Source organism: Chenopodium quinoa, unplaced genomic scaffold (genome assembly GCF_001683475.1).
Source record: "Chenopodium quinoa cultivar QQ74 unplaced genomic scaffold, ASM168347v1, whole genome shotgun sequence".
NCBI lineage: Eukaryota > Viridiplantae > Streptophyta > Magnoliopsida > Caryophyllales > Amaranthaceae > Chenopodium > Chenopodium quinoa.
The window spans coordinates 83,153-107,417 of NW_018745024.1; the positions used below are offsets into that span (position 1 = coordinate 83,153).

General features: G+C 38.0%; 1 protein-coding gene across 1 annotated transcript; it reads left to right on the forward strand.

Annotated features, from left to right (window-relative positions):
• Positions 1–13,593: 13,593 nt before the first annotated feature.
• On the forward strand, positions 13,594–15,695 carry LOC110708829 (basic leucine zipper 23-like). Its single transcript, XM_021887052.1, has 2 exons — positions 13,594–13,673; positions 14,610–15,695. Exon 2 carries the CDS (start codon positions 14,620–14,622, stop codon positions 15,427–15,429), a length of 810 nt encoding a protein of 269 aa, XP_021742744.1. The 5' UTR covers positions 13,594–13,673; positions 14,610–14,619; the 3' UTR covers positions 15,430–15,695.
• Positions 15,696–24,265: the final 8,570 nt, after the last annotated feature.

Sequence of the window (24,265 nt, forward strand, 5' to 3'; positions counted from 1 at the left end):
CATACTCTATTACTTCGTATTGTAAAAGAGTAGAATGCTTATTAACTTGAAAAGATAAACAATGTTGGAACTCTTGGAAGTTATGGAAATTATTGGCTTAAGATGCACATAAATTGAGGATTACAGGGTTAGAGAGTGGTGATTAAAATTTTGAACTTTTGACCCGCATATTAGGGCTTCAATGTTTTGCACCTCGACCCTCTCAAGATCAATCTTCCTGAAGATTTGCCATCTCCTGAAAAACACTTTAAATTTTATGATCAACATTCTAAAACATCTTAATACTATAAACCTCAACCTTCAAATTTTTGCCAGTGAGTTCAGTTCCTCAACCTAATTCAAATGTTACACCTCCATCAAGTTTCTTTTAAAAAAAAGGAAAAATTAGAAATAATAATTCTAACTTTCATCAATTTTGTTAGAATAATCCCAACTTTGGATTATTCAGGAATACTCTGAATTTGAACATTGAAGGTCTTCTTTTTCTTCAATCCCAAATATCGGTTACCGGTTGAATGGGTTAATTTTTTTTTTAAATTTTTTTTTTGGTTACAGTGACGCGTGTCGCAGGGTTAAAAATATATATATTAAAAAAATTTAAAAAAAAATCAGCCAAAGCCCTAATCATCCAGCCAATCTGGCAACCCGCCCAGCCAACCACCTCCCTCGTGGCCTCGTCGGACCATCGTCCCTCCCCCACCGCTAGAGTCGCCGCTTTAGCCTTCCCTCTAAACCACCCTCCCCCTCCCCGAAACCTAGACCTGTTCAATGGGTTAGGGGCCCATTTAAAGCCCTAGTCCAGCCCTTTTATAAAAGGGGTTTACCCATCCAACATTTAAATGGGGCGGGCTTTTAAAGGGCTATTAAATAATGGGTTTTAAAGGGTTGGGTCTAAGTTAAAAAGGGCTGAAATTAGATAACATTTATGAAGCTTTTTTATCCTAAATTTTCTGTTTATTTCTAAAACTTTCTAACGTCAGTTTCAAAAAAAAAAAAAAAATCCCTTTAAAAATCCCCTATTTCCCCCAAATGATGAACCCTAAAAAAATTCCCAAATTCTAAATCTTCAATTTATCATCTTCTTGCTTGCCGCTCTCAATCGTTGATTCCGTCATATCATTTCAATTACCAAGGTATGTTGTTCGATTTCGCTCAATTTTTCTCGATTAGTTCTCGATCATATTCAAGTAGTACATTTTAATTTCCTTTTTTCAATTATTTTGATTTGTTTCATCTGGAATTTGTATGTTTTTGTGATTTTTATTATTAATGAGAAGATTAATGTAGTTTCCTATGCAACTTTTCATTATTAATGAGAAGATTAATGTAGATCCGAAACAGACACAATGATCCACTTCTCTGCCCGAAAATTCGAATATGGGGTGACTTTATCAAAGTTGGGTTTAATAGAATTCCAATCAACTTTAGGAAAATGTATGGTTTCAACATCATGAGCTTGTTTTTCAAAGCAAACAAGTGCAGCATTATAATCAACATTACGAAGGAAGAAAAGTGCAGCAACAGTAGCAAGTAATTTTGGGGATTTTGAGCTGAACCCTTAGTGGGTATTCGATCTTGGACTAACATTTGAGCAAATTTTAACACCCTTTAATTTTCACTCAATTTTTTACCAAATTATATTGTGTCTACTTTATGGTTGTTTTGGATTGTTTATACATTTTAAATGGGTCGGGCCGGGCTTAATGGCCCATGGACAATATCGGCCCATTTTGGATTAGGCTTGACCCGACCCGGCTCGGCCCATTCTAGATAAAGCCATGTCCGGCCCGGCCCGTTGAACAGGTTTATTGAAACCCCTACGCAACCACCAATAAACCCCCCCCCCCATTTTGAAAACTTCCAACCACCACTCCGCTTACCTCGAAACCCTAGCGACTAGGGCTTTTGACGGTGAGGAAGTGGCTATTGGGGGTTTTCGGGAGTAAGAGAGGGGTTTCGATGGTGTTTCGAATGGTTGGAGAGGTTTAAAGGGAGTTTCGATTGTGGTTGGCGGAAAATCGAATCGAAAAAGGAGGGGAGTGGAAGTGGGTCGCAACACTGGCACAGGGGTTTGGGGGGATAGCGGCGCAGCATTGGGGTAGGGGAAGGGAGGGTAGGCGTGGACGGCCGGTGGTGGTGGTTATAATGGTCAGGTAAGGGTTACGATTTTTGGGTTTTTCTCTTTTTTTTTAAAAAAAAAAAAAGATTTTTTGACCAATCAGATTGGACTTGACACGTGTCAAGTGACCTAAGTCATTGACTTTGGTAGACCGGTTTGGGATCGAAGAAAAAGAAGACCCTCCAAAGTTCAGATTATTTCGGAATAATCCAAAACTGGGATTATTATTTCTAATTTTTCCTAAAAAAAATAAAAATAAAATAAATGTACAACAACTCAATTTATCATACTTACATCTTCTTATACAATTAACATTTCACGTAGACATTTTGTTGCCAATTGAGATCACAATTAAGCATTGAACCAAAGGAAGTCAGCCAGACTTCACAATCCACCGGCTTTATGGTTAGAAATAAGCAAGAAGACAATGGTTTGCCAATATAATTTAAGACTTAAAGGTGCAAGACTACAATTTCTCACTTGAAAAGGGCATATCAATATATCACCTTCGATGCAATGTATGTGGTATAAAAATACACTTAGGGTAAATTTACTAAGAAAATTCTTTAAGATTGTGGGATCAATATTGTAATCCAATAGACCGTCACCTTAGAACAAGTTATATGCAGAATAAGGTGACTTGTTTCAAGATCTACCTCTGTATAGCATCTTAGTTTGGAAGTAGAATTTCCTCTTTAAGTATTGGCCTAATCTTGCTTACAGACTATATATACCCCGATCCAGTATATGCATCAACCAAGGAAATCGCGCTATAACAATTTAGTGCATACTCTCAATAATGCAGCAACAGCAGCATGAAAAGGCGTCAATTGATGGCAACTGATCAACTCAGATTATTAGCCTTCTCTAGTCCTAATAGAAACCAGCTCCTAAAAATCAAAGAAGTAAAATACGATTTCCTTGGTTTTTTTAGAAGTTGAGTACAGAGCAATGGCAATTGCAGCATATTTGAATTTACATAGGTGGTGCATTTACAAGAAGAGATAGGGCTCGCAAATCTCTTTATACAGCCATGATTCCTGTGTTCCATAGCATAAAAAATAATTACATAGATATTGACTGTCATTTTACAGTACTTGAAAGTCACTAGTCTCTTATTGGTTCTCACCTGGCTGATGTATAACAAAAGTACTTCCATGAGTTCCATCACCTCAGTTCAATGTGCTAAAGTCCAAGGGAGGCAATTGACACAAGCCTTAGCTTTAAGGGTTTGTTGGACTATGCTATTAGCAATTAGTCCAAATTGGCAAGTCCAACAAGATTGCAGGCTGATGATCTAGTGATATTCTGATGATCATAAAGTCATTGGCAGGAGATAAGTTTGATGGGTTTATTATTACTGATGCAATGTCAACACAGTTTGTTAAATGTTTGTTTATGGCATTTAGTAATAAGGCTTAGATAGATTTATATACTCTGAGCTGCATCTCACTCGAGAATTCATGTAGCCTGTTTCATCACATGACATCAGAACTGTGATGACTGAAATATTTCTCTTGGCTTACATTAATGGAGTTTTAGTCATAGAGTTTGAGTTGCAAGAAGATTGCAATGATAGCTAGAAACTGATCTTTCTCACTACATAGTTAATTGGTAGTGCCATGTAAATAGATGAAAAGATGATTTTTCCCTTGGAATTAAATATATGTACATTTGTTTGATTATCACTAGCATACTTGGATTGAGGGAAATGTATTACTACTGTAATAAAAGTCAAAATAACTTAACTAAGCAAAATGAACGTAAATATAGGGAAGGAGGAGATAATAATGGTGTGATTGTAATGAAAATTATGTAATCATGGTGTGGTATGAGGTGAAGAAAGAGAAACTAATACCCTCATTTTGGGGATAATAATTATACTAGGGGGAGGGTGATTAACTATTACCCTCATCATGAGGATAATAATTCCTCCATCACTCTCTTTTCCTCATGGCACAACTATCTTATTTTAATTGTAAACAAGTTGTCTCCTAAAAAAACACTTCTAATTACTCATGTTTTTTCAAGTTTGACTTTTATTACTCCCCTTAATATATCACCCCTAATCCAAGCATGCCTTAAAACGTAAAGGTGGAGAAAGTTGTTTAGGGTAATTTTACCCTGCCACGTGGTCCAACCAGAAAGTGACACGTGTCACCCTAGGGTTAGTCCAAAATGGACCAACCCCTGATTGACACGTGTCGTCCCAAAGAAATGGGAAAAAAAGGCGGCCTTCATGGACCAAATCCCGAGAAAACCGCAATGCGGCGCAGCCCACCAATGAGTAGGACTTGATGACCTAATCAGGGGCACAATTCCCGAGGACCCTATAAATAGGGAGATTTCCTCCATTTGGAAGCACGTTTTACCATTTATTACACATTTAGTCTTTGAAAGAGCCATCTCGAGCTTGGAATCCGAGCAGATACCCACCTAAATTTCCGCACCTTCTTACTCCTATTCAAGTTACTAACTTGATCGTCGGAGGCGGAGCTCCAACCACTCGGAGTCTTCGTTATTTTGCAGGTACAGCTCAGGTCGGACCAGACTTTGTGACGTAACTCTCCCGAGGGACAAAAACACCCAAAAAATTTGGCGCCGTCTGTGGGGAGAGCACCTCACCTTATCCAAACAACCCTCAACCTATTACCCGACCGGGTAATACAAGCATTTCTCAACCGGTTCATCAACCGGGTAGTTCAAGCATTCCTCAACCGGTACATCAGTCGGATGATGATGATGTGGAGACATATGTGACCAAAGATGGCTCATTCATCTCCAAATACACTCGTTCTAGAGATCAGCTGGAACGTGATGCAAACCAGGCAGGTCGAATCAGGCCCACTGGGAGGCCAGAAGGGGAAACCCAGAAGGCTAGAGGATTAGCTCCGGTCACCCGAGACGAGCTCATGACTTTCATGAACTCCTTCAAAGGTGAAATTAAGGAGATGATCAACAAAAACAAGGCTGGCCCCAGCAAGGGTAGCCGGCTAAAAAGACACCTCCATATAGGAGGAAGAAGCCGGTCAAGTACATGCAGCCTACTTCTCACCCTAAGGAGAAGGAGTGGGCAGCCGCAAGACTTGACTGGACCAAGATCCTTTTGCCAAAGGGTCCTCAGAGACACGCCCGACACGAGCAGCCGGAAGCCACAAAGAAAACTGTTTCCGACGCTCGACAAATCATTGAGCGGAGGAGACACCAACAGCTGTCTGAGTCAGCCTCCACTTCGAGCTTTTCATACAGCTTCAAAAAACTTCTGTAAGGAACTCACTATCCTTACTTTAGAGTCGGACAGGCGGCAAGTCCGTCAACACCGACCCTCAGATGATGATAGGGTCTGTCCCGTTTGCGCCATATGGCCTTCCATTTATGCAGCCACCTCCCTTCGGAGGATAGGCGGCATTCAACAGCGTCCAACCTTTGGACTAGTATCTCTAACTGCTCAAAGGTGAACAACCTTATGCGTTCACCAGGAATATAACCGAGGCGGCACAGCCGGCCAAGGTTAAGAATGTGTTGGTAGGTACTTATGACGGTACCTCCAACCCAGAAGACCAACTGATTGCATACACCAACCTCATGTGTCTACAGGGTGGGATGATGCCACTTGGTGTCGATGTTTCCCGACTACATTGAGGAGCATTGTCCAACAATGGTTTGGCAACTTGCCAGCCGGCTCCATTGATTGCTTCAAGAAGCTAGCCTTCCTGTTTGCTCTATGTATCTATGCAGATGGCAAAGATTGAACAACCAAATTGGTCAACTCATAGCCATCTGACCAGAACAGCCTATAGAACGATTAAGTTTTCGAAATACCGGATGTCCTAAGACATCAGCCGGTTTCCGACCGAAGTTCTTACTTAGGCTTTTCATTCCAAAATTGCAGATACTCTCCCGTTGGGGAAAAAAGCGTTGTGAATTGGCTATACTACCGTCTTGAAAAAGGCATGAGGCCAATGGCCGGATGGTTATACATTTTTACAAATTCGCCTGTTTCCAATGAGAAATAAGGCGTCCGGCGACACCTCTCCGGGTGCAATCATCACAAGCACCAAAGAGTTCATGTACACATGCAGGCGGCAAAAAATGGATGACTTCATTGGTCAACTCATAGCCGCCTCACCTGGGTAATCTAGAGAGCGATTAAGTTTTCGAAATACCGGGTGTCCAAAAAGACACCAGCCGGTGACCAACCTAAGCTCTAACCTAGATTACCCTTCGAAAATATACAAGTCTTCCTAATGGGGTAAAGGACATGGAAAGTATAATTGGATTGCAAACCCCCCCAGGCGGCCACCTGCCTCATGTCTTATGAAAGGACAGGCGGTTATTCGCCTCCTGCAATTTTCTCAAACGTTCTTTTTCCGTCTGGTTGGAAGTCTGGAACGCTTGTCGTTTGGACGACTGCGTACTCGGTTTGGGGCAATCACTATTGTGATTGATTGACTTGCAAACATATCATGCTCTTTAAAGCATCAGATGTTTCCAAGCCAATCAATCGACTTAAAATTGAAACCAACCACACAGCCGCCCAGGGGCAAGAACAATCGGACTATCAATTGCCGCATGCTTTTCTAAGATAGGCAAAAATATCATGTACCACTTGCAAAATTAAAAATGCCAAATTCAAGTGCAAAATAATCAAAACCGACTCAGTCTCTACATTCATTAAACCAACCAAACGGTTGTGGTAGAGAATTGTTAACCGGACCCCGTCCGGGAAGTGAATAAAATTTAAAACTAACCCGGCTCCTCAGCCGGTAAAAACAACAAATACTCGGCACGCAGGCCGGAAAGAAAGTAATTTGGCATACAGCCGCTGAACAAGAAAAAATAAAAATGCCATACTGCCGCAGAAAATCATTGTTGAGCTACAGACGGGTCCGTCTGGTCATTGTCCCCTTCATCTTCTTCATCAGAAGGAATTTCATGCGCTTGACCTTGGACGGGATGCTCAGGCAGCTTAGTATTGGCCCAGACTTCAAAGGACTACGGGTCTGGCTCGCCCTTCTCTCTCAAGTATACAACCTCCTCGGCATACTTGTGAGCCAGTGCCCAGACGACGTACTCCTTATTTTGGTACAAGGCGTTCCAGGTAATCCTCATCCGGGAATCGTTATCAGCCTCACTTTCGGCAACTAAGCGCTCTTGTTCCGCCTGCAATGTTGCCGCAAAGTTAAGTTGCGCCTGAGCAGTCGCGTCCTCCAGCTCTTTGACCTTGGCCTTGAGATCGGTGTTCTCTAAGGGAACACCCTTGAGCTTGTCCAGCTCCGCCTGAGCCTTGCCAAGTTCCTCTTGAGCTTTTTTGTGCGCCGTCTCAGCATCGCCGGCCTTCTGCTTGGCTGCCTCCAAGTCCTTCTCAAGCTGCTCAATCCTCGCCGCCTGTGTCATTATCGTGGATTTAGTCTCAAGTTCATTTATTGTACATGAGTATAGAGCAACGTTGTCAACGTCTCTAGCTGACTTATTGGCTCTCTTTACCTCTTCCCGCTTGCGGGAGTAGGGACGTTTGAGACCGCCTACCCGCAACAGAGCCTGCAAGTACAAATCATGTCAGATATGCAGGCGAAATAAAGCTTTGAAATTTATCTTCTTTACATCTCACCTCAGCTAGAAAGGACAGAATGCGTTCCAGATTGAACGTCTCTATCCCAGGGATATTGTCCTTGTCCTTCTTGCGGACGACATCTAGCATGGCCTTGACATGCTTCCAGACGTCTGGCCAGCTGGGAGAGTGATCTGCACCACAATCAACATTTGATGAGTGCGAAATATAGGCTGCACCAATCTGTTGTCAACCGTCTGAGGAAGAAGTCTGTTGGGAGTGGGACTTCACTCGCAAAGGCCACCCTAACTCAGGCGGGGACTCAAATAGGTTTCCCTTACCTTCGGAGGTGGAGTGGCAGGTGCCACCCGCAGGCGCTGTAAAACCTCCGCCTACGGACAGAGGATTGGCAAGGTCAAGACCCAGACTTCCGGAGCATCTTCCCCCCAATGCGCATTTGAGTCTTCCCGGCTTTGGCTCCAAGAGCCAATGAGGAGGCAGACTTCTTAGACTTTGAGGGGGTATAGGAGGAGTCATCCCTTGCCCGTTTGAGGCTCTTCTCAAACGTTTTTGGGATTTAGCCTCCCTGCAAAGCGTATTCAAGTCAGTTATGCATCCGGAAACGAATCTTGTGAAGTTAAGGAAAAAGGGGTCAGGTGTAGGGAATATTTCAAGCGTTAACCCCTAGCTTGAACCCCACTGTGATCATACACTAAAGTACGGTGGCGTCCAAAAGAGAAGAAAGATAGAGAAAAAGAGTCGCCAACAAGTTTTAGGAACTTGTAAACCGTTCACGAGGTGAAGGTTACACCCCTTAATGATTCAAGAGATCGTCAACTCCATAAGGTCTAGAACCAAATAAGGGTTCGGGGATGAAGGTACAAATCCAACCTAAAAAAGATTGAACCTGCCCTAATAATAGGCCTCTAATTTATTCTGATCGTATTCATGTGCGCTTTCTGACTAACATGCAATCAATAGGTTTAATCCTAAACCTGTTTATCTATGTGGGTTGAATATTAATGCACAAATAAATCTATTATTGGCGATCACTTGAAATTATAATCAAATTAACCCTAAACATGATTATTAATTATCTTATTAAGCGTGATTACAAGTACCAAATTCCCTTTAAACATGCATAAAAGGCGTGATCAAGCAATAAAAAATAAATATATATATAATCAAGCAGCATAATAATAATCATGACAATAAAGTTATAATCATAAAAATAAAGTATAATTAAAACAATCATAATAATCATAATAACAATGATAATAATGATCATCAAAATAACAATTATAATAAATATTATAATCATAAAATCATAATCATAGCAATCATAATTAATAATAATTATAATAATCATAATAATAATCATCATAAATAAAATAATAATCATCAAAATAATAATAATAATATTCATGATCATCATAAATTATAATCATTATAATCATAATCATGTTCATGTTAATATTAAAGCATAATAATAGCAAGATCCTAGGCATGATAGTAACAAGATTAATAACAAACCCTAGCATGTCACTAAGCAATAAAAATCAAATCTTTAACCCTAACATGATACTAACATGAATATTAGGAAAGAAAATAGGAGGCATCATACTTTTAATCATACTTGATATTAAAGTTACCCTAGACATGATACTAGGAATTTCATAATAACATTATAAACATGATTTCTATATAATAACATCAATAAAAACCATTAAACCACTTACTTGGATGTCTCGTACCTCTTTCTAATAACAAAATACACACGTTAGTAACTTCAAGGAAAATAATAAACAAACAATTAAATTAAATTAAATAATTGAAAGAGAGATTTGGGACCACACCCTCAGAAATTAAACCTTTCACGTCTAGGGCGAAGGCAACTTCGAATATGGCTAGGTGTTTCTAGATCTAATGAATGCAAAATTTTGTATTTGAAAGCGAGTTTAGAAAAGAGAGAGAGAGATAGAAAGAGATGGTGAAGGATTAAGGATATCTTGAGGAGAATTAGCGAATGATTAAAGAGAATGAAAGAGAATTGAAAACTGGTTGTAATTGAATGAAAACGGAGTTTTTACGACGTTATTTATATAGAAAATTAGCCAAAAGATAAAGTTAACAAAACAGAGCATTGGCGCATGTGAAACAGAGCTGGCGCCAACGCCAACTTTTTGGCGCCAGGCGCCAGCCTTAGCGCCAGGCGCCAATGCCTGGCGATTGGCGCTAACACTGTTTTTGACGCGCTTTCTCAAATCAGATAAATTTTGTCGTACAGGAGGATAAAATCGTATCTTTCCTCAAAAAATGCTCTTTGATTTTAATTAAAACTCTGAAAAGTCAACAAAAGTCAATTTATCAATGTTAATTGAATTAGGAATGAAAAGAACCTTCTAGAAGAATCTAGAAGACTAAAACCATTCCTAATTTCATTAGGAATGATAAATCATATTAGGCCCTCCCCTAGATCAATGGGCCGCATATAAGGCTCAAACCGGGCCCAGTTTAGTAAATTGGCCATAACTTCCTCAATATTCATCGGAATTGAGCTTATAATATATCGTTGGAAAACTCTTGTCAAGCCTCATCCAACTACACTACTATTGGACCCATATCATGGACCAACCAAACTGGATTGACTGTTTTCTTAAAATAAGTTTTCAAAAACAGAGAGAAGAGAAAAGAAATTAAAACTTTCTGCAACACTAAACTTTCCACACTTTCACTTCGATTATGATTCGACGCGAAAGGTACTCATCACTGGGTTTGATTTTGGGGAGACACAAATGGGTGTCTACATCAGGCGTCTTACCTTGGCCCTGATCTGAGCAGCCTGTTTCTCCGCAATCTCTCTGCGGATGGTGGCTGAGGACCGTTTAGGTGTTTTGTCGTCTGGGAGCATGGCCTAAGCTTCTTTTGCAAAAAGAACAAAGACATCAGTACTTACACAATAGCTGACATAGAAATAGCCCAGACAGTCATAATGTTAGGCGCATACGTTTGGTAAACATTGTGCTGAGTCCACAGGCGGACAAAAAGGCCTCATCCCTAAACTAGGCGCTCTTTGGGATCCAGTTCTTTGGAACTTTCATTGATTCCCCGGTTGATAGGGTAGCAGTTTCAAGACCAAAAAGTTGGTCTGTATTATTTTGTCATAGTCCTCATCCGGAATCCGGGGAAGACAGCACTTCCGGCCCAGCAGGTCGGGCTTCTTATTATACCGGCGCGGTTCAAAATTCTCTCGACGGCTGGGTTCAGACAGCAAATAGAAGCGGTGCTTCGAGCCGTCAAATTTTGACACTTTGTCTAAAGTCATCATGTACTGAAGGTGCGTGGTCAAAGTATACCACGCCCTCCAGCTGCCTGGGTTGCGGCTAAGATAATGCATGTGGGAAAAGGCCTCCCAACCGAGATGCAGCCCTTGAAATTCAGAGGCGGCAACATACCCCAAAATGTTAGCCTAGGAATTGGGGGTTAGTTGCCACACTCCAAGGCCGTAGCCTCTTAAAATTGCCTTCACCGCCTCGTGAAGGGGAAATGTCCGCCCGTCTAGGAACGCCGCCTCAAAACAGCCAAAGTGGGTGTTGTCGTTCCTCTCATCACCCTTCCAGGAGACGGTGCCCTCTTCAGGCGGCACCCGGATGCTGTAATTACCGGCTTGGGGGCGCATAAGTTTAAACTTCTCCAAGTCCTTCTCCATGTTTGCCCTATCTTTGACACAGACGTGGATCTTGAAGGGCTCGTCCTTCTCACTCCATTTTTTCCTCTCTTCTACCTCACTATCCTCAAGCGCTGACATAGGTTCGTCACTGCTCTCGAAGCTGGAGGCGGAGCTTTCTCCAGATGACTCCTCATGCTGCGAGCAGGGCATAGAGACGGCTTCCTCACCGTCCCCCTTATCGCATTCATCGAGGAAGGAATCTGTAGGGGTTGAAGGGGCACGCGGATGGGACCTCACAGCAGCAGTCGGGTTTTCTCTACCTAACGTCTCCCCCTCAGGAGGTTGCCCGACTGAGCCCTCGCTCCTATAATCAAGATCTATGGTCGTCTGCATTGTCCGAGCCATAGTGTCTTACACAGACACACGGATGGTCGGATTCCAAGCATAAGGGTGGTCCCAACACCTCGAGGCGGCACTCCTAGTCCTAGACTCAGCCGTACCCGGAGACCGGTTGGACTCTAACCTAGGATGTGTTGTGTGTGTTGTTAATGCATCCATTTATTACAAGAAATATATACAAGCAGAAAAAATGAAAAGAGCTGAGAGAGACAGAGACGGTACCTTTAGATTTGATATCTGAAGGTAAGACGGAACTGGTTGCGGTAGACGGGAACGAGCTTGATTGTTTGCACTTAACACAGACATAAAAGCAAACTCTCTCTCTCTCTCTCTCTCTCTAAGTTTATCTCTCTTAAAGTTTTTGTAAACGTACAAAATAATGAGGGTAAACGGCTACGTATAGGGGTAAATCCGGGGGCATATCTGTAATTTTCGTAGAAGGTGAACAGTCAAAACTGGCTATAAAATCACCCCCAATGGAAGAGTGACATGTGTCACAGATGCCACGTGGAATGCCACGTCACATCTGTGAGGGGCAAATGTTTGGGGTAATTTTACCCTGCCACGTGGTCCAACCAAAAAGTGACACGTGTCACCCTAAGGTTAGTCCAAAATGGACCAACCCCTGTTTGACATGTGTCATCCCAAAGAAATGGGAAAAAGGCGGCCTTCATGGCACAAATCCCGAGAAAATCGCAATGCGGCACAGCCCACCAATGATTAGAGCTTGATGACCTAATCAGGGGCACAATTCTCGAGGATCCTATAAATAGGGAGATTTCCTCCATTTGGAAGCATGTTTTACCATTTATTACACATTTACTCTTTGAAAGAGACATCTTGAGCTTGGAATCCAAGCTGATACCCACCTAAATTTCCGCACCTTCTTACTCCTATTCAAGTTACTAACTTGATCGTCGGAGACGGAGCTCCAACCACTCGGAGTCTCCGTTGTTTTGCGGGTACAGCTCACGTCGGACCAGATTTTGTGACGTAACTCTCCCGAAGGACAAAAACACCCAAAACAGAAGTCAATCCCTTGCGTAGCCACCATAAGTAGAACTTTTTATGTTCAATCAATCAAATTCTGACATTTCCTATGAAGTAAAATTTTCTCTTTAATTCTTTTCACCTCTAAGATCTAACCAAACAAACAATTAGGGTCTGTTCTCATTGGCTGAGCTGAGCTGAAGTGAATTGAATGAATATTTTATAAGAGAAGGAAATTAGGAGCTGAACTGAGCTGAGTTGAGCTGAGCTGAACTGAGCTGAATTTCAACGTAAGAGAACAGACCCTTAAAACTATTTAATTGTACTTAAACATTATGGCCACATTTGGAATCCTTTCGTGAGGATTGTTTTCTAATGTTTCTTTTCCCAACCTTTTAAAAAATACTCTTTATGAATAAACAAAGCATAATGAATGGCAACAATTGATAAAGACTTGGCTGCCGTTGCTACAAAGATGGACGTGATCTTCACCACTCCAGTTCAAACCAACAATGTCTAATCTAAAATATCCTCTAAAATATTAACTAATAAAGCCATAATAGTAGTAATCAAAGAATCAAATTATGATAGGGTACATTAGTACGATATCATGTACTCAATCAACTTGTTATAATATTACAAAATATTAGTTAATGTCAAATTTATTCATTATTTTCAGTTTAATTAATTTGGTAGGTCTAAATTTGAAATGAAAAAAGCATGAAAGTGCCCGCTGAATTACACATCAATGACAACTACAATTAACAAACTAAGGGAATCTGTAAACGATGTCAAACTATTTGCCTTCAATTTTTGTGTATTTATATAAAGTCTGCTCATCATAACTTAATCATTCATTACTCTCTATTTTTCTCTCTCTTGTTGACAACGTTGCTGATCGTTATCATTTTTATCTTCAATTTCAAGAGCTTTATCAACAATAGGTACGGATTCTAATTTTCATTACGAGTACTTCCTTTGTTCATTATACGGAGTATATCACTACTTTTATTATTTTACGCTATTCGCATACCATTTTTCATGATAATTACACTAAGAAACACATAATTAGTCATTATATAAACTTTTAAATTATCAAATCAAATTGTTACTTCCGTGTAACCTTCTTTTTTTTTTTTTCTAATTTGAAAGAACTTTAATTTTATGGCAATAGTTGGACTTCTTGCAGAAAAAAATTAATCACTCACTCTCTCAATCCATTTGTAATATCCTCTTGTAATGGTGAAGGATTTTATTCCGAAAAATAACTAAAATAAATGAAGTGCCATTGAAAATGTGCCATGGAGTACTTGAGTACTTTTAACCAGTTTGAAACGAGTACTTCGTAGGTTATCTTTGATTGAAGACTTTTTTAAAAGACAAATTTTAAAGTTGGGATCATTCTATGTTTAAAAGTTAGACTACTTAAGGTCATTGACGGTGTTGTTGGTATCAAATTTCTAAAATACGTCATTATACTGAATTAAACTCAAAATTAAGCTTTAATGCGAAGTACAAAATTATACTGTATAATATTTGACACTTTAATAGCAAGATATAATTTCCAATACAAGCATATATTGATAAGGGGTGTTTTTTTTTTTTTCTATATAATCCTTGATAGATGTATAAGTATATTAAAAATAACCCTTCAATATGTCGATAAGGTATACAAATTAAAAACACATAATCTCTTAGACATTCAAGAAAGACATGCAACAATGAAAAATTAATTAAGGTCAACATTACTAATATCCAAATTATGTCAAAAGCCCAAATAATCCAATTGTGATTCTAACATTGTTTTACTTATATTCTTTATAGTCCTTTATATAATCATGTGCGCATTATTTTTTGAATATCTCATTTAATTTTTTTAGGTGAATTTTGATGGAAAACAATAACCAATATTATGGAAATGGCAACAATACCAACAACAATAGTTGCAATAGCAACATGCCAACAATAGATGACACAAACCTTGATTTTTCAAACTTGGATATGTTTTCCGTTACAGACATGGGTGAACTTCCTCATAGTGCATCCATGGACAACATATTAGAGGAATTGTTGCAAGATACTCATGTTTGTACCGATACCAATACTCGTGACTTAGGTGAAGATCGCGACCTTACACATCATGATGACTTTCATTTGCAAACTAATGTGTTACATACTTCGTCTAATAATGAAGAGAAGAGTAGTGACAACGACGATTTTGTGCTCATCAACGAACATAAAGGTAAAAAACGGAGAAGGAAAGATCAAGGATGTAATAATAGAGAAGCTGTACGTAAGTACCGTGAAAAGATTAAGGCACGAGAAGCCATCCTAGAGGAAGAGATTCAAAAGTTAAAGGATTCAAATCAACAATTGTTAAAGAGACTAGAAGGTGAGCGCGCGTTGCATGCTGAGATTTCGGGGCTTAAGTGTTTGCTTGTTGATATACGAGGGAGAATCGAAGGGGAGATTAGCTCTTTTCGGTATCACAAACCATCTAATACTAGTTTTCATCGTGGTTATGATCATAGGATACTATGCAATGAACATTATGGAATTGGTGGAAAAAAGTTGCAATTAGATTCAGTGTTGTATGATGGTGGTGAATCTATGAAGGTTAATTACATGAAGAGTAAGAGTGTGGGTACTAAACCGTCGAAAGACATTTTTATTTTTGGAAAAGAATTGGACAACCATTAGTTGTTCAATTGGTAAATTCAACTATTCAAGCACATCAATAATTTTATTGATGTCGTTTTAGTTTTATCTTGATTTTCAAATTAGAAATCCCATCTGGATTATTAAAAAAAACAAATAATAATACACACTTGAACTTATTATTTACTGCTTTTCAAGTTTTGTGAATTTTCAAATTTAGTGATTGTAAGAAAAAGTATTGTGAGAGACCGAACTCACGCTAAGACGGATATAAAATATCATCTATACTACTTCTATATTTTCATATATTTGCAACATTTATCATAATTGTTAGGTGTAAGTGTGAGAAATGTTTATCCCATATTGAAAAAGAAAGTAAAGAGCTTTTAGTTTATAACCCAAGCTAGTTACTACTCCTATTGCTAATTGGTTTTAGGATGGAATCTCGTTGTGGACTCTGGTTTGTGGGCTCTGAGTTTCTCTCCCTTGTTTCCCCCCACCTGTTATACAAACTGGTATCAGAGCCAAGTTTAATCCGGTTGCACCATTTAGGTTATGTCTTATGCCTTTAAGGAAGGGGGAGTGTATAAGCTCACACTTAAGGGGAAGATTGTTAGGTGCAAGTGTGAGAAATGTTTAACTCACCTTGAAAAAGAAAGTAAAGGGCTTTTAGAATATGTTCTCTCCGACTTATTTTAGTTTAGTTCATTTCATTTCCTAAATTCCTTCTCTCATAGAATATTCAATTCAGTTCAATTCAATTCATTTCAGTTTAGTAAATCATAACAATTCATTAGTTTATAACCCAATCGAGCTACTCCTCCTATTACCAATTGGTTTTAGGATGGAATCTCGTTGTGGGTTCTGATTTGTGGGCTCTGAGTTTCTCTCCCTTGTGTTACCCTTATGTGTTATAACAAACTGGTATCATAGCCAGTTTTGATCCCATCGCACCATCTGTGTTAGGTCTTATGGCTTTAAGGACCATCTGTGAGTGCCACCTTGCCTTAGAGTTGGGCTATATAGGTTCTGGGTGCAAATTTGTTCAAGGGGGGGTGTATAGGCTCACACTTGAGGGGGAGATTGTTAGGTGCAAGAAATGTTTATCCCACATTGAAAAAGAAAGTAAAGGGTTGTTAGTTGTTTATAACCCAATCGGGATACTCCTCCTATTGTCAATTGGTTTTAGAATGGAACCTCATTGTGGACTGTGAGTTTCTCTCCCTCGTGTTTGAATACGACAAAGTGTTTTCAACAAATGTTTTCTTTTCCTTTTTATTTGTCATTTTTTTCTATCACTCCCATCATATGCTACTTTATTTTTCCTTCCCTATTTACCACTTACAAACAAATTTTATCTAAATGATAGCCCATGTCACATCATTGCAAAGAAATTGAAACGAAGGTAGTATACATTATTCAACATCTTGATTTTTGAGATTTAGACATACTTCCTCTGTTTCATATTTATCGCAATAGTAGGCCTTACACAAAGATTTTTTTTATGGCAGATGAACTAAAGTAAATTGTATATTTTTTAATTAATAAGAATAACAAAATTTGATTAGGTTACGTGCATATATTCAAGATTCTTATATATTTTCTAACGGTGAGACTTGAAAAATTCTTTTAAGAGTTTTTTTTTTATTGCAAAAATTACCAATACTTTGGTATCTAAATTAAGCAACTCCAAAAGAAAGTTGCTAAGTTTAGATACTCTAATTTGAATCTCATTTGACAAAAAGTGTGGACCCTTTATCAATATTATATAATATATTTGTAATTTATTTAAGTTTTATTTTTTGAAAAACTTATATTCCCTCCATCTCGTAATATAGTTCTTCTTTGTGTTTTTTTTTCACGATATTTAAGAAATAGGAGGAGAAAGTGAATAAAAAAACATTTATAAAAGTGAAAAGTACTATCATAGGCAAGAGTTAAAGAGATAAAGTGGAAAAAAGTACTACCTCCGTTAACGGTTATTTGCAACATTTACCCAAAATAAGTGCTAACTTTATTTGCAACAATATTATTTTTTTTTCCTTTTTTAGTAGCTTTTTGGGTGATAAAATGACCTTCTTGCCCTTATTATAAACTGATTATTTCCTAACTCATTTTGTTATGTTATTGTAGACACCCATTTGTGTCTCCACAAAACCAAAATCGGTGATGAGTACCTTTCACGTCGAATCATAATCGAATGAAGCGAAAGTGTGGAAAGTCTAGTGTTGTGGATAATTTTAATTTCTTTTCTCTTCTCTCTGTTTTTGAAAACTTATTTTAAGAAAAAAGTCAATCCAGTTTGGTTGGTCCATGATATGGGTCCAATAGTAGTGTAGTTGGATGGGGCTTGACAAGAGTTTCCAACAATATATTATAAGCTCAATTTCGATGAATATTGAGGAAGTTATGGCCAATTTACTAAACTGGGCCCGGTTTGAGCTTTATGTGCGGCCCAATGATCTAGGGGAGGGCCTAATATGATTTATCATTCCTAATGCAATTAGGAATGGTTTTAGTCTTCTAGATTCTTCTAGAAGGTTCTTTTCATTCCTAATTCAATTAGCATTGATAAATTGACTTTTTGTTGACTTTTCAGAGTTTTAATTAAAATTAAAAAGCATTTTCGAGGAAAAGATACGATTTTATCCTCCAGTACGGCAAACTTGTCTGATTTTCGAAAACGCGTCAAAAACAGGCCTGGCGCCTGACTCCGGGCATTGGCGCCTAGAACCAGGCTTGGCGCCTGGCGCTAGTGTTGGTGCCTAGCGCCAGTTAGCCAGGGTTGGCGCCAGCTCTGTTTCGGTTACGCCAGGACTCTGTTCTATTAATTTATCTTTTTGGCTGATTTTCTCTATAAATAACGTATTAAAAACTCGGTTTTCATTCACCAATTCTCATCAACATTCATCTATATTCACCTACAATCAGTTCGCTAATTCTCATCAAGATTTCCTTAATCCTTCGTTCATCTTTCTCTTTTCAAAACCTTCCTTTTACATACAAAATTCCGCATTCACAAGATCTAGAAACACCTAGCCATATTCGAAGTTGCCTTTGCCCTAGACGTGAAAGGTTTAATTTCTGAGGGTTTGGTCCCAAATCTCTATTTCAATTATTTAATTTAATTGTTTTGATTATTATTTTCCTTGAAGTTACTAACGTGTGTATTTTGTTATTAGAAATAGGTACGAGGCATCAAAGTAAGTACTTTAATGGTTTTAATTGATATTATGATGTAGAAATCATGTTTATATTGTTATTATGATATTCTTAGTATCATGTTTAGGGAAAAAGTTATAATATCAAATATGCTTATTATGATTCCTGCGATGCTTCCTATTTTCTTCTTAATATTTATGATTGTTAGTATCATGTTAGGGTTAAAGATTTGATTTTTATTGCTTAGTGACATGCTAGGGTTTGTTATTAATCTTGTTAGTATCATGCTTAGGATCTTGCTATTATTATGCTTTAATATTAACATGAACATGATTATGATTATAATTGTTATAATTTATGATGGTTATGAATATTATTATTATTATGATTATAATTTTGATTATTATTATGATTATTATTTATGTTGCTTGTTATTATATATTTATTGTTATTGCTTGATCACACCTTTTATGCATGTTTAAAGGGAATTTGTACTTGTAATCACGCTTAATAAGATAATTAATAATCTTATTTAGGGTTAATATGATTATATTTCAAGTAATCTCCAATAATAGATTTGTTTGTGCATTAATATTCAACCAACATAGATAAACAGGTTTAGGGTTAATCCTATTGATTGCATGTTAATCAAAAAGTGCACATGAATACGATCAGAATAAAGTAGAGGCCTATTATTAGGGCAGGTTCAATCTCTTTTAGGTTGGATTTGTACCTTCATCCCCGAACCCTTATTTGGTTCAAGACCTTATGGAGTTGACGATCTCTTGGATCGTTAAGGGGTGTAACCTTCACCCTGTGAACGGTTTACAAGTTCTTAAAACTTGTTGGCGACTCTTTTGCTCTATCTTCTTCCCTTTGGGACGCCACCGTACTTAAGTGTATGATCACAGTGGGGTTCAAGCTAGGGGATAATGCTTGAAATATTCCCTACAGTTATTAATTATCTCACTTATCTACAAATCTAATCTAATGGCTCCCACCAAAAATAAAGATCTCGATCCCTTCTCTCTTCAATTCATTAAATCATCATTCATCTTCCCACCAACCTCGTCTATTCAACCTCCAACCACCTCCATTAATAAGGCTATTGAAGCCTTTAAATCTGGAGAACGTTCCAGATCTCAACTCCCTCTCTCTTCTCCTTTTCTGATTAAGGTGACCACACTCTCTCTCCTCTTTTTTTTAAAACCCTAATTCTTGAACTTCATCTCCCTTGTCTTCCGATCTACTTCCTTCTTTGAAAAATCAACCAAAAATGAGTTCCCCAAATGAGAACAACCCATATCTGGATGTTATTGCGACCTACAAATGTAACCGTCGTACCGGAAAAATGAGGTTGATCGGCACCAAAACCGCAATTTACTTGGACAGGAAACGGAGGTTTGGTGGCGGTGCGAAGCTGGATCCTTAGACTCCGATGACGAAGGTCATGGGGTCCAAAGGTGCAGATCTGGCTAAGATTAGTGCCGAGAAGGATGTTGAACCTTCTTTGTTCGTTGATAAGTCTGACAAGACCGACGAGACGATGGCTGAGAAGGTCAACGGTTCTGTTGCTGAGAAGGTCGACGGTGCTGTTTCTGGCAAACAAGGGGTAGATCTGGCTCCCCTGACGCCGATGAAGATGATGTTGGGGGGGACTGCAACCCTTCCAACTAATGCTCATACTAAATTCGCAGCGTAACCCTTTTCTGACCTTTAAATTCTTTGAATTACATGCTCTTTATTTTGAGTTCCGTTGTTGTTCTAATATGGCTTATATACAGTAAGTATCATTGCTAGTTGATGTTGATGATTTGTGGGCTACTATTGTGAATTTGTGGCTATACTATGGATAAATGCTTGTAATTGTTGCTTGTTTCTGGTATATGTTGGCAGATTATGGTTTTCAGTTGGTAATTACTGGTATATGTTGGATGTTCTGTCTATTTTTGGCTGATATGTTGGCTGCTCTTAGCTATTGTTGTTAATTTATTGGGTATTGATGGTTGATATGTTGGCTGCTGTTTGCAATTGTTGGCTTGTGTTTGGATTTTGGTTGGTTGTTCATTAGTGTCATTTGTTGTGGGAATAGTGAAATGATGAATGATGATGAACTTGTAGGCTGTGTGTGTGTGTATTAGGCAGTCCCTTCATGTATGAGTCCCTTAATGAGTGTTCTCAATGACTAATCTAAGAGAGAACAATGTTGTTGCCTACATATGTGTGTCACTCCATGAGTCCCATTGATTAGTGTTGGCTGCTCTTAGCTGTTGTTGTTAATTTACTGGGTATTGATGGTTGATATGTTGGCTGCTGTTTGCAATTGTTGGCTTGTGTTTGGATTTTGGTTGGTTGTTCATTAGTGTCATTGGCTGTGGGAATTGTGAAATGATGAATGATGATGAACTTGTAGGCTGTGGGAATCCTAAGTCAAGCAAATTCAAGTTTGGTGACTATGCTGGCTGGTAGATGAACTAAATATTAAACCCATCTGACTGAGATGCAGCTAAGAATTCCTCATCCTTAAGAATTTGGTGGGGTCTGGCATTATCCCACTAAATGGTTATGTCCTTGGGCAGATGGGCAGGCCACTTCTCTTTGATTGCAGGAATGCAATTGTTGAGAAGCATTTCTTTGATTGCCTCTTTGTTTACATTCTGATTAGCTTTAATTTCCACAGCCCCAACTTCACTGTTCTTGCTTTTTTTCTTTGCAATAGTCTCATACACAAATGAAAAAATACCATATTTTCCATCATGTAATACTTGTCCATGTATGTCAAAAATTGACTTACCAATCATTGTCATGAACATCCCCTTGACCTTGAATCTTTTGGACTGTTGGCATCGATACGGATTTGGTTCATTAGGGAGCAAGTAAAACCTCCTTGTTTCTGGGTTCAAGTAGAACCACTTTTCATTTATGTGAATGTGTTGTTGCATATTATCAATCTTTGGGTCAGCATTCTGTTCAGCAGGCAGTAGATGATTTAAAACCCATTTGAGTCTTGCTATTTTGTGGTTGGATGTAAGAGATGGATGATTGGTAGCTGTATGTGTTCTCAGCCTACCTTTTTTCTTTAACTTATGAATGGTAACATGTGAGATTTTGAGAGCAGCTCAATAGCTTCTTTCAGTTGTCCTTTTGTACAAAGGGACTGATTGTAGAAACTCATCTGTATACTCAGTTGGTTTTGGTCCAGTTTTGCCCAGCTTCTTGGATCTGACATCTATCACATTCCCTTCAGCCATTTGTCTTTTTATTTCTTTGAAAAGCCTTTGTGTGGTTGATCTGTGAACATTAAACTTTCTTGCTTGTTGTGATAAAACCCCCTTGGCAAATCCTCCCCATCTAACTTGTGTAGTATAGCATCTACAAGCTCTCTTTTTTGCATGACAGTAAGTTGCTTCCTGCCTTTGCCCTGCTGTGGTGTTTCTTCATGAATCTAATTTTGAGTATTCTCATTAGTTTATTTATTGCTGCTTGACTCAATGTCTTCCATATTAGCTTCGTCATTTATCAATTGATCTAAGCTAAAAAAAAAACCATCATCAAATAATTCTGATATTTTGTAAAATTCTGATTTGTTGTTGCTTACAGAGCTGAAGATTGGTGATAAAGTGGGGGGGTTTTTTTTTAAGTGCTCAAGCGGAGCCAGACTTACCTTAGAAGATGAAGGATGCTGCTACTAACCTAGCATTAGTTAATTTTAGAGGAGTAGCTTAGTGTTTGCTTTTGTCATGAAAACATGGTGTAATTTGGTTAAGGAGATGACTTTTGGTTTGTAAGAATATTTTGAACTGAAAATGTTGTCTGCAGGTTTATATAGTCTCTCTTGAATGAAAATTTCAAGTGGAGGGAAAAATTAGATGTGAAAAAATGAAAAGTACGAAAAGTGGATGAAATTTTTGGTGGGAAGATTGCAAACTACCAAAAAATTCAGTTTCTCTCTCCACCTTATAAAAATACGGGTCCCCCTTTCCCTCCCTTTTAATGAACTAATCACATGCCCTTCTATCAATTATTCTCACTTAAACACTCCTTAAAAATTTTGCCTAGGAGTCCACGCATATCCCATTTGTTGCAAATAACCGTTAATAGAGGTAGTATAAAATATGTGCAACATTCAAGGGTAAATTAGGAAGTACAAGGAATAGTGTTAAAAAAATTATGGGTATAATGAAATTTACACACTATCCAAAAATAGAAACAGGAACAACATTTTAGATCTGCATAGGAAAACAGAAACTATATTATGGGATAGAGGAGTATTATGAATTTGGTGGACCATAAATTAAAATTGACATTAGTATACTTTAGAGAGTCTCACCATTGGAAAAAAAAAAAAAAAAAAAAAAAAAAAAAAAAACTTCACAGAAGTTGCTAAATTGAGAAGTGGATTGGACATCACCATTGGAGGTAAAAAAAACAACTTAGGGCCAGTCCTCATAAGTTTATTTTCAGTTCAGTTCAGCTCAGCTCAGCTCAGTTCAGTTCAACTCCTAATTTCCTTCTCTTATAAAATATTCATTTCAGCTGATTTCAGTCTATGAGAACAGGCCCTTATTTTGTATTTCAATACTCTAAGTCGAGTCTCGCTAATGGAGATGGTCTTATAATTTTTTTTTTCATATTGTGAAAAGCAACGAAATTCAAGATAAGATAATCAATATTCCATCCATTTCGTATTAATCGCAACACCTATGGTATTCATAATATTAAAGAAATTTTATAATGTGGAGCCTGAAAGTGAATTTTTTACTCCTTATAATATAAAATATTGTTAAGAGAGAGAAATAATAAAATGAAATGTAATTGGGATTGGTAAGAAAGAGAATTATGAAACACTTATTAAAGTAGATTTAGTAGGAGAGAGATTATTAAATAATGGTGGATTATTTTCAAATAAAAAGTATTGCAATTAATATAAAACAGATGAAAAAGAAAAGTGTTGTGAATTAATATAAAACAGAAGGAATAAAAGTAGAAATACAAATATTTTTAAATAAACTCTGGTGTATAGTAGTACACTCAAAGGTAAATTTACTTGTTTTGATGACTAATCCTTGGTACCCCTAAGCCCTAACTATCAAATGACAAAAACTAACGTTAAGTCACTTTACATCCAAAATGTATATACTTGTAAAAAATTCAAACTAGAAGGACTCACTTGTTCTTTGGTAGCAGCCACAAGTGGCCACAGCCACAACTCCTATACATCAACTAGCATATTACTCGGTCTTCTCATTAATTGGGCATTTTAGCATACAAATTCCAAAACGTTAAATTATTACTCCAATAGTTATAATATGCTCGGAGTCTAGGAATGCTCCTACCATTTGTAAAATGTGTATCAATTTCTTTTCCTTATGGATTAATCAAAGGACTTAGTCAACCCAAGAACCCAAAAAGTTATCGATGTGACCACTCAATGACCCCAACAAGGGCAAGAAGCCAAGAACACACAAGCCTTGTTTGACAAATGGCTTTTGGTGGTTAGCTGTTGGCTGGTTCACTTGGCTTGTTTGACCAATATTTGGTTGTTTACAATGGCTTTTAAAATTGGTTGTTTAAGCTGACTGTTTATAAATGTGTTTGGTAAATTAATTATTGGTTGTTGGCTGTTTATTAGATAATTTGTGGGCCAACAAACCAAAAGGCAACAGAAAAGCTACTCAAAACAGCTTTTTCATTTTGGCTTAAAAGCCAACTTTTT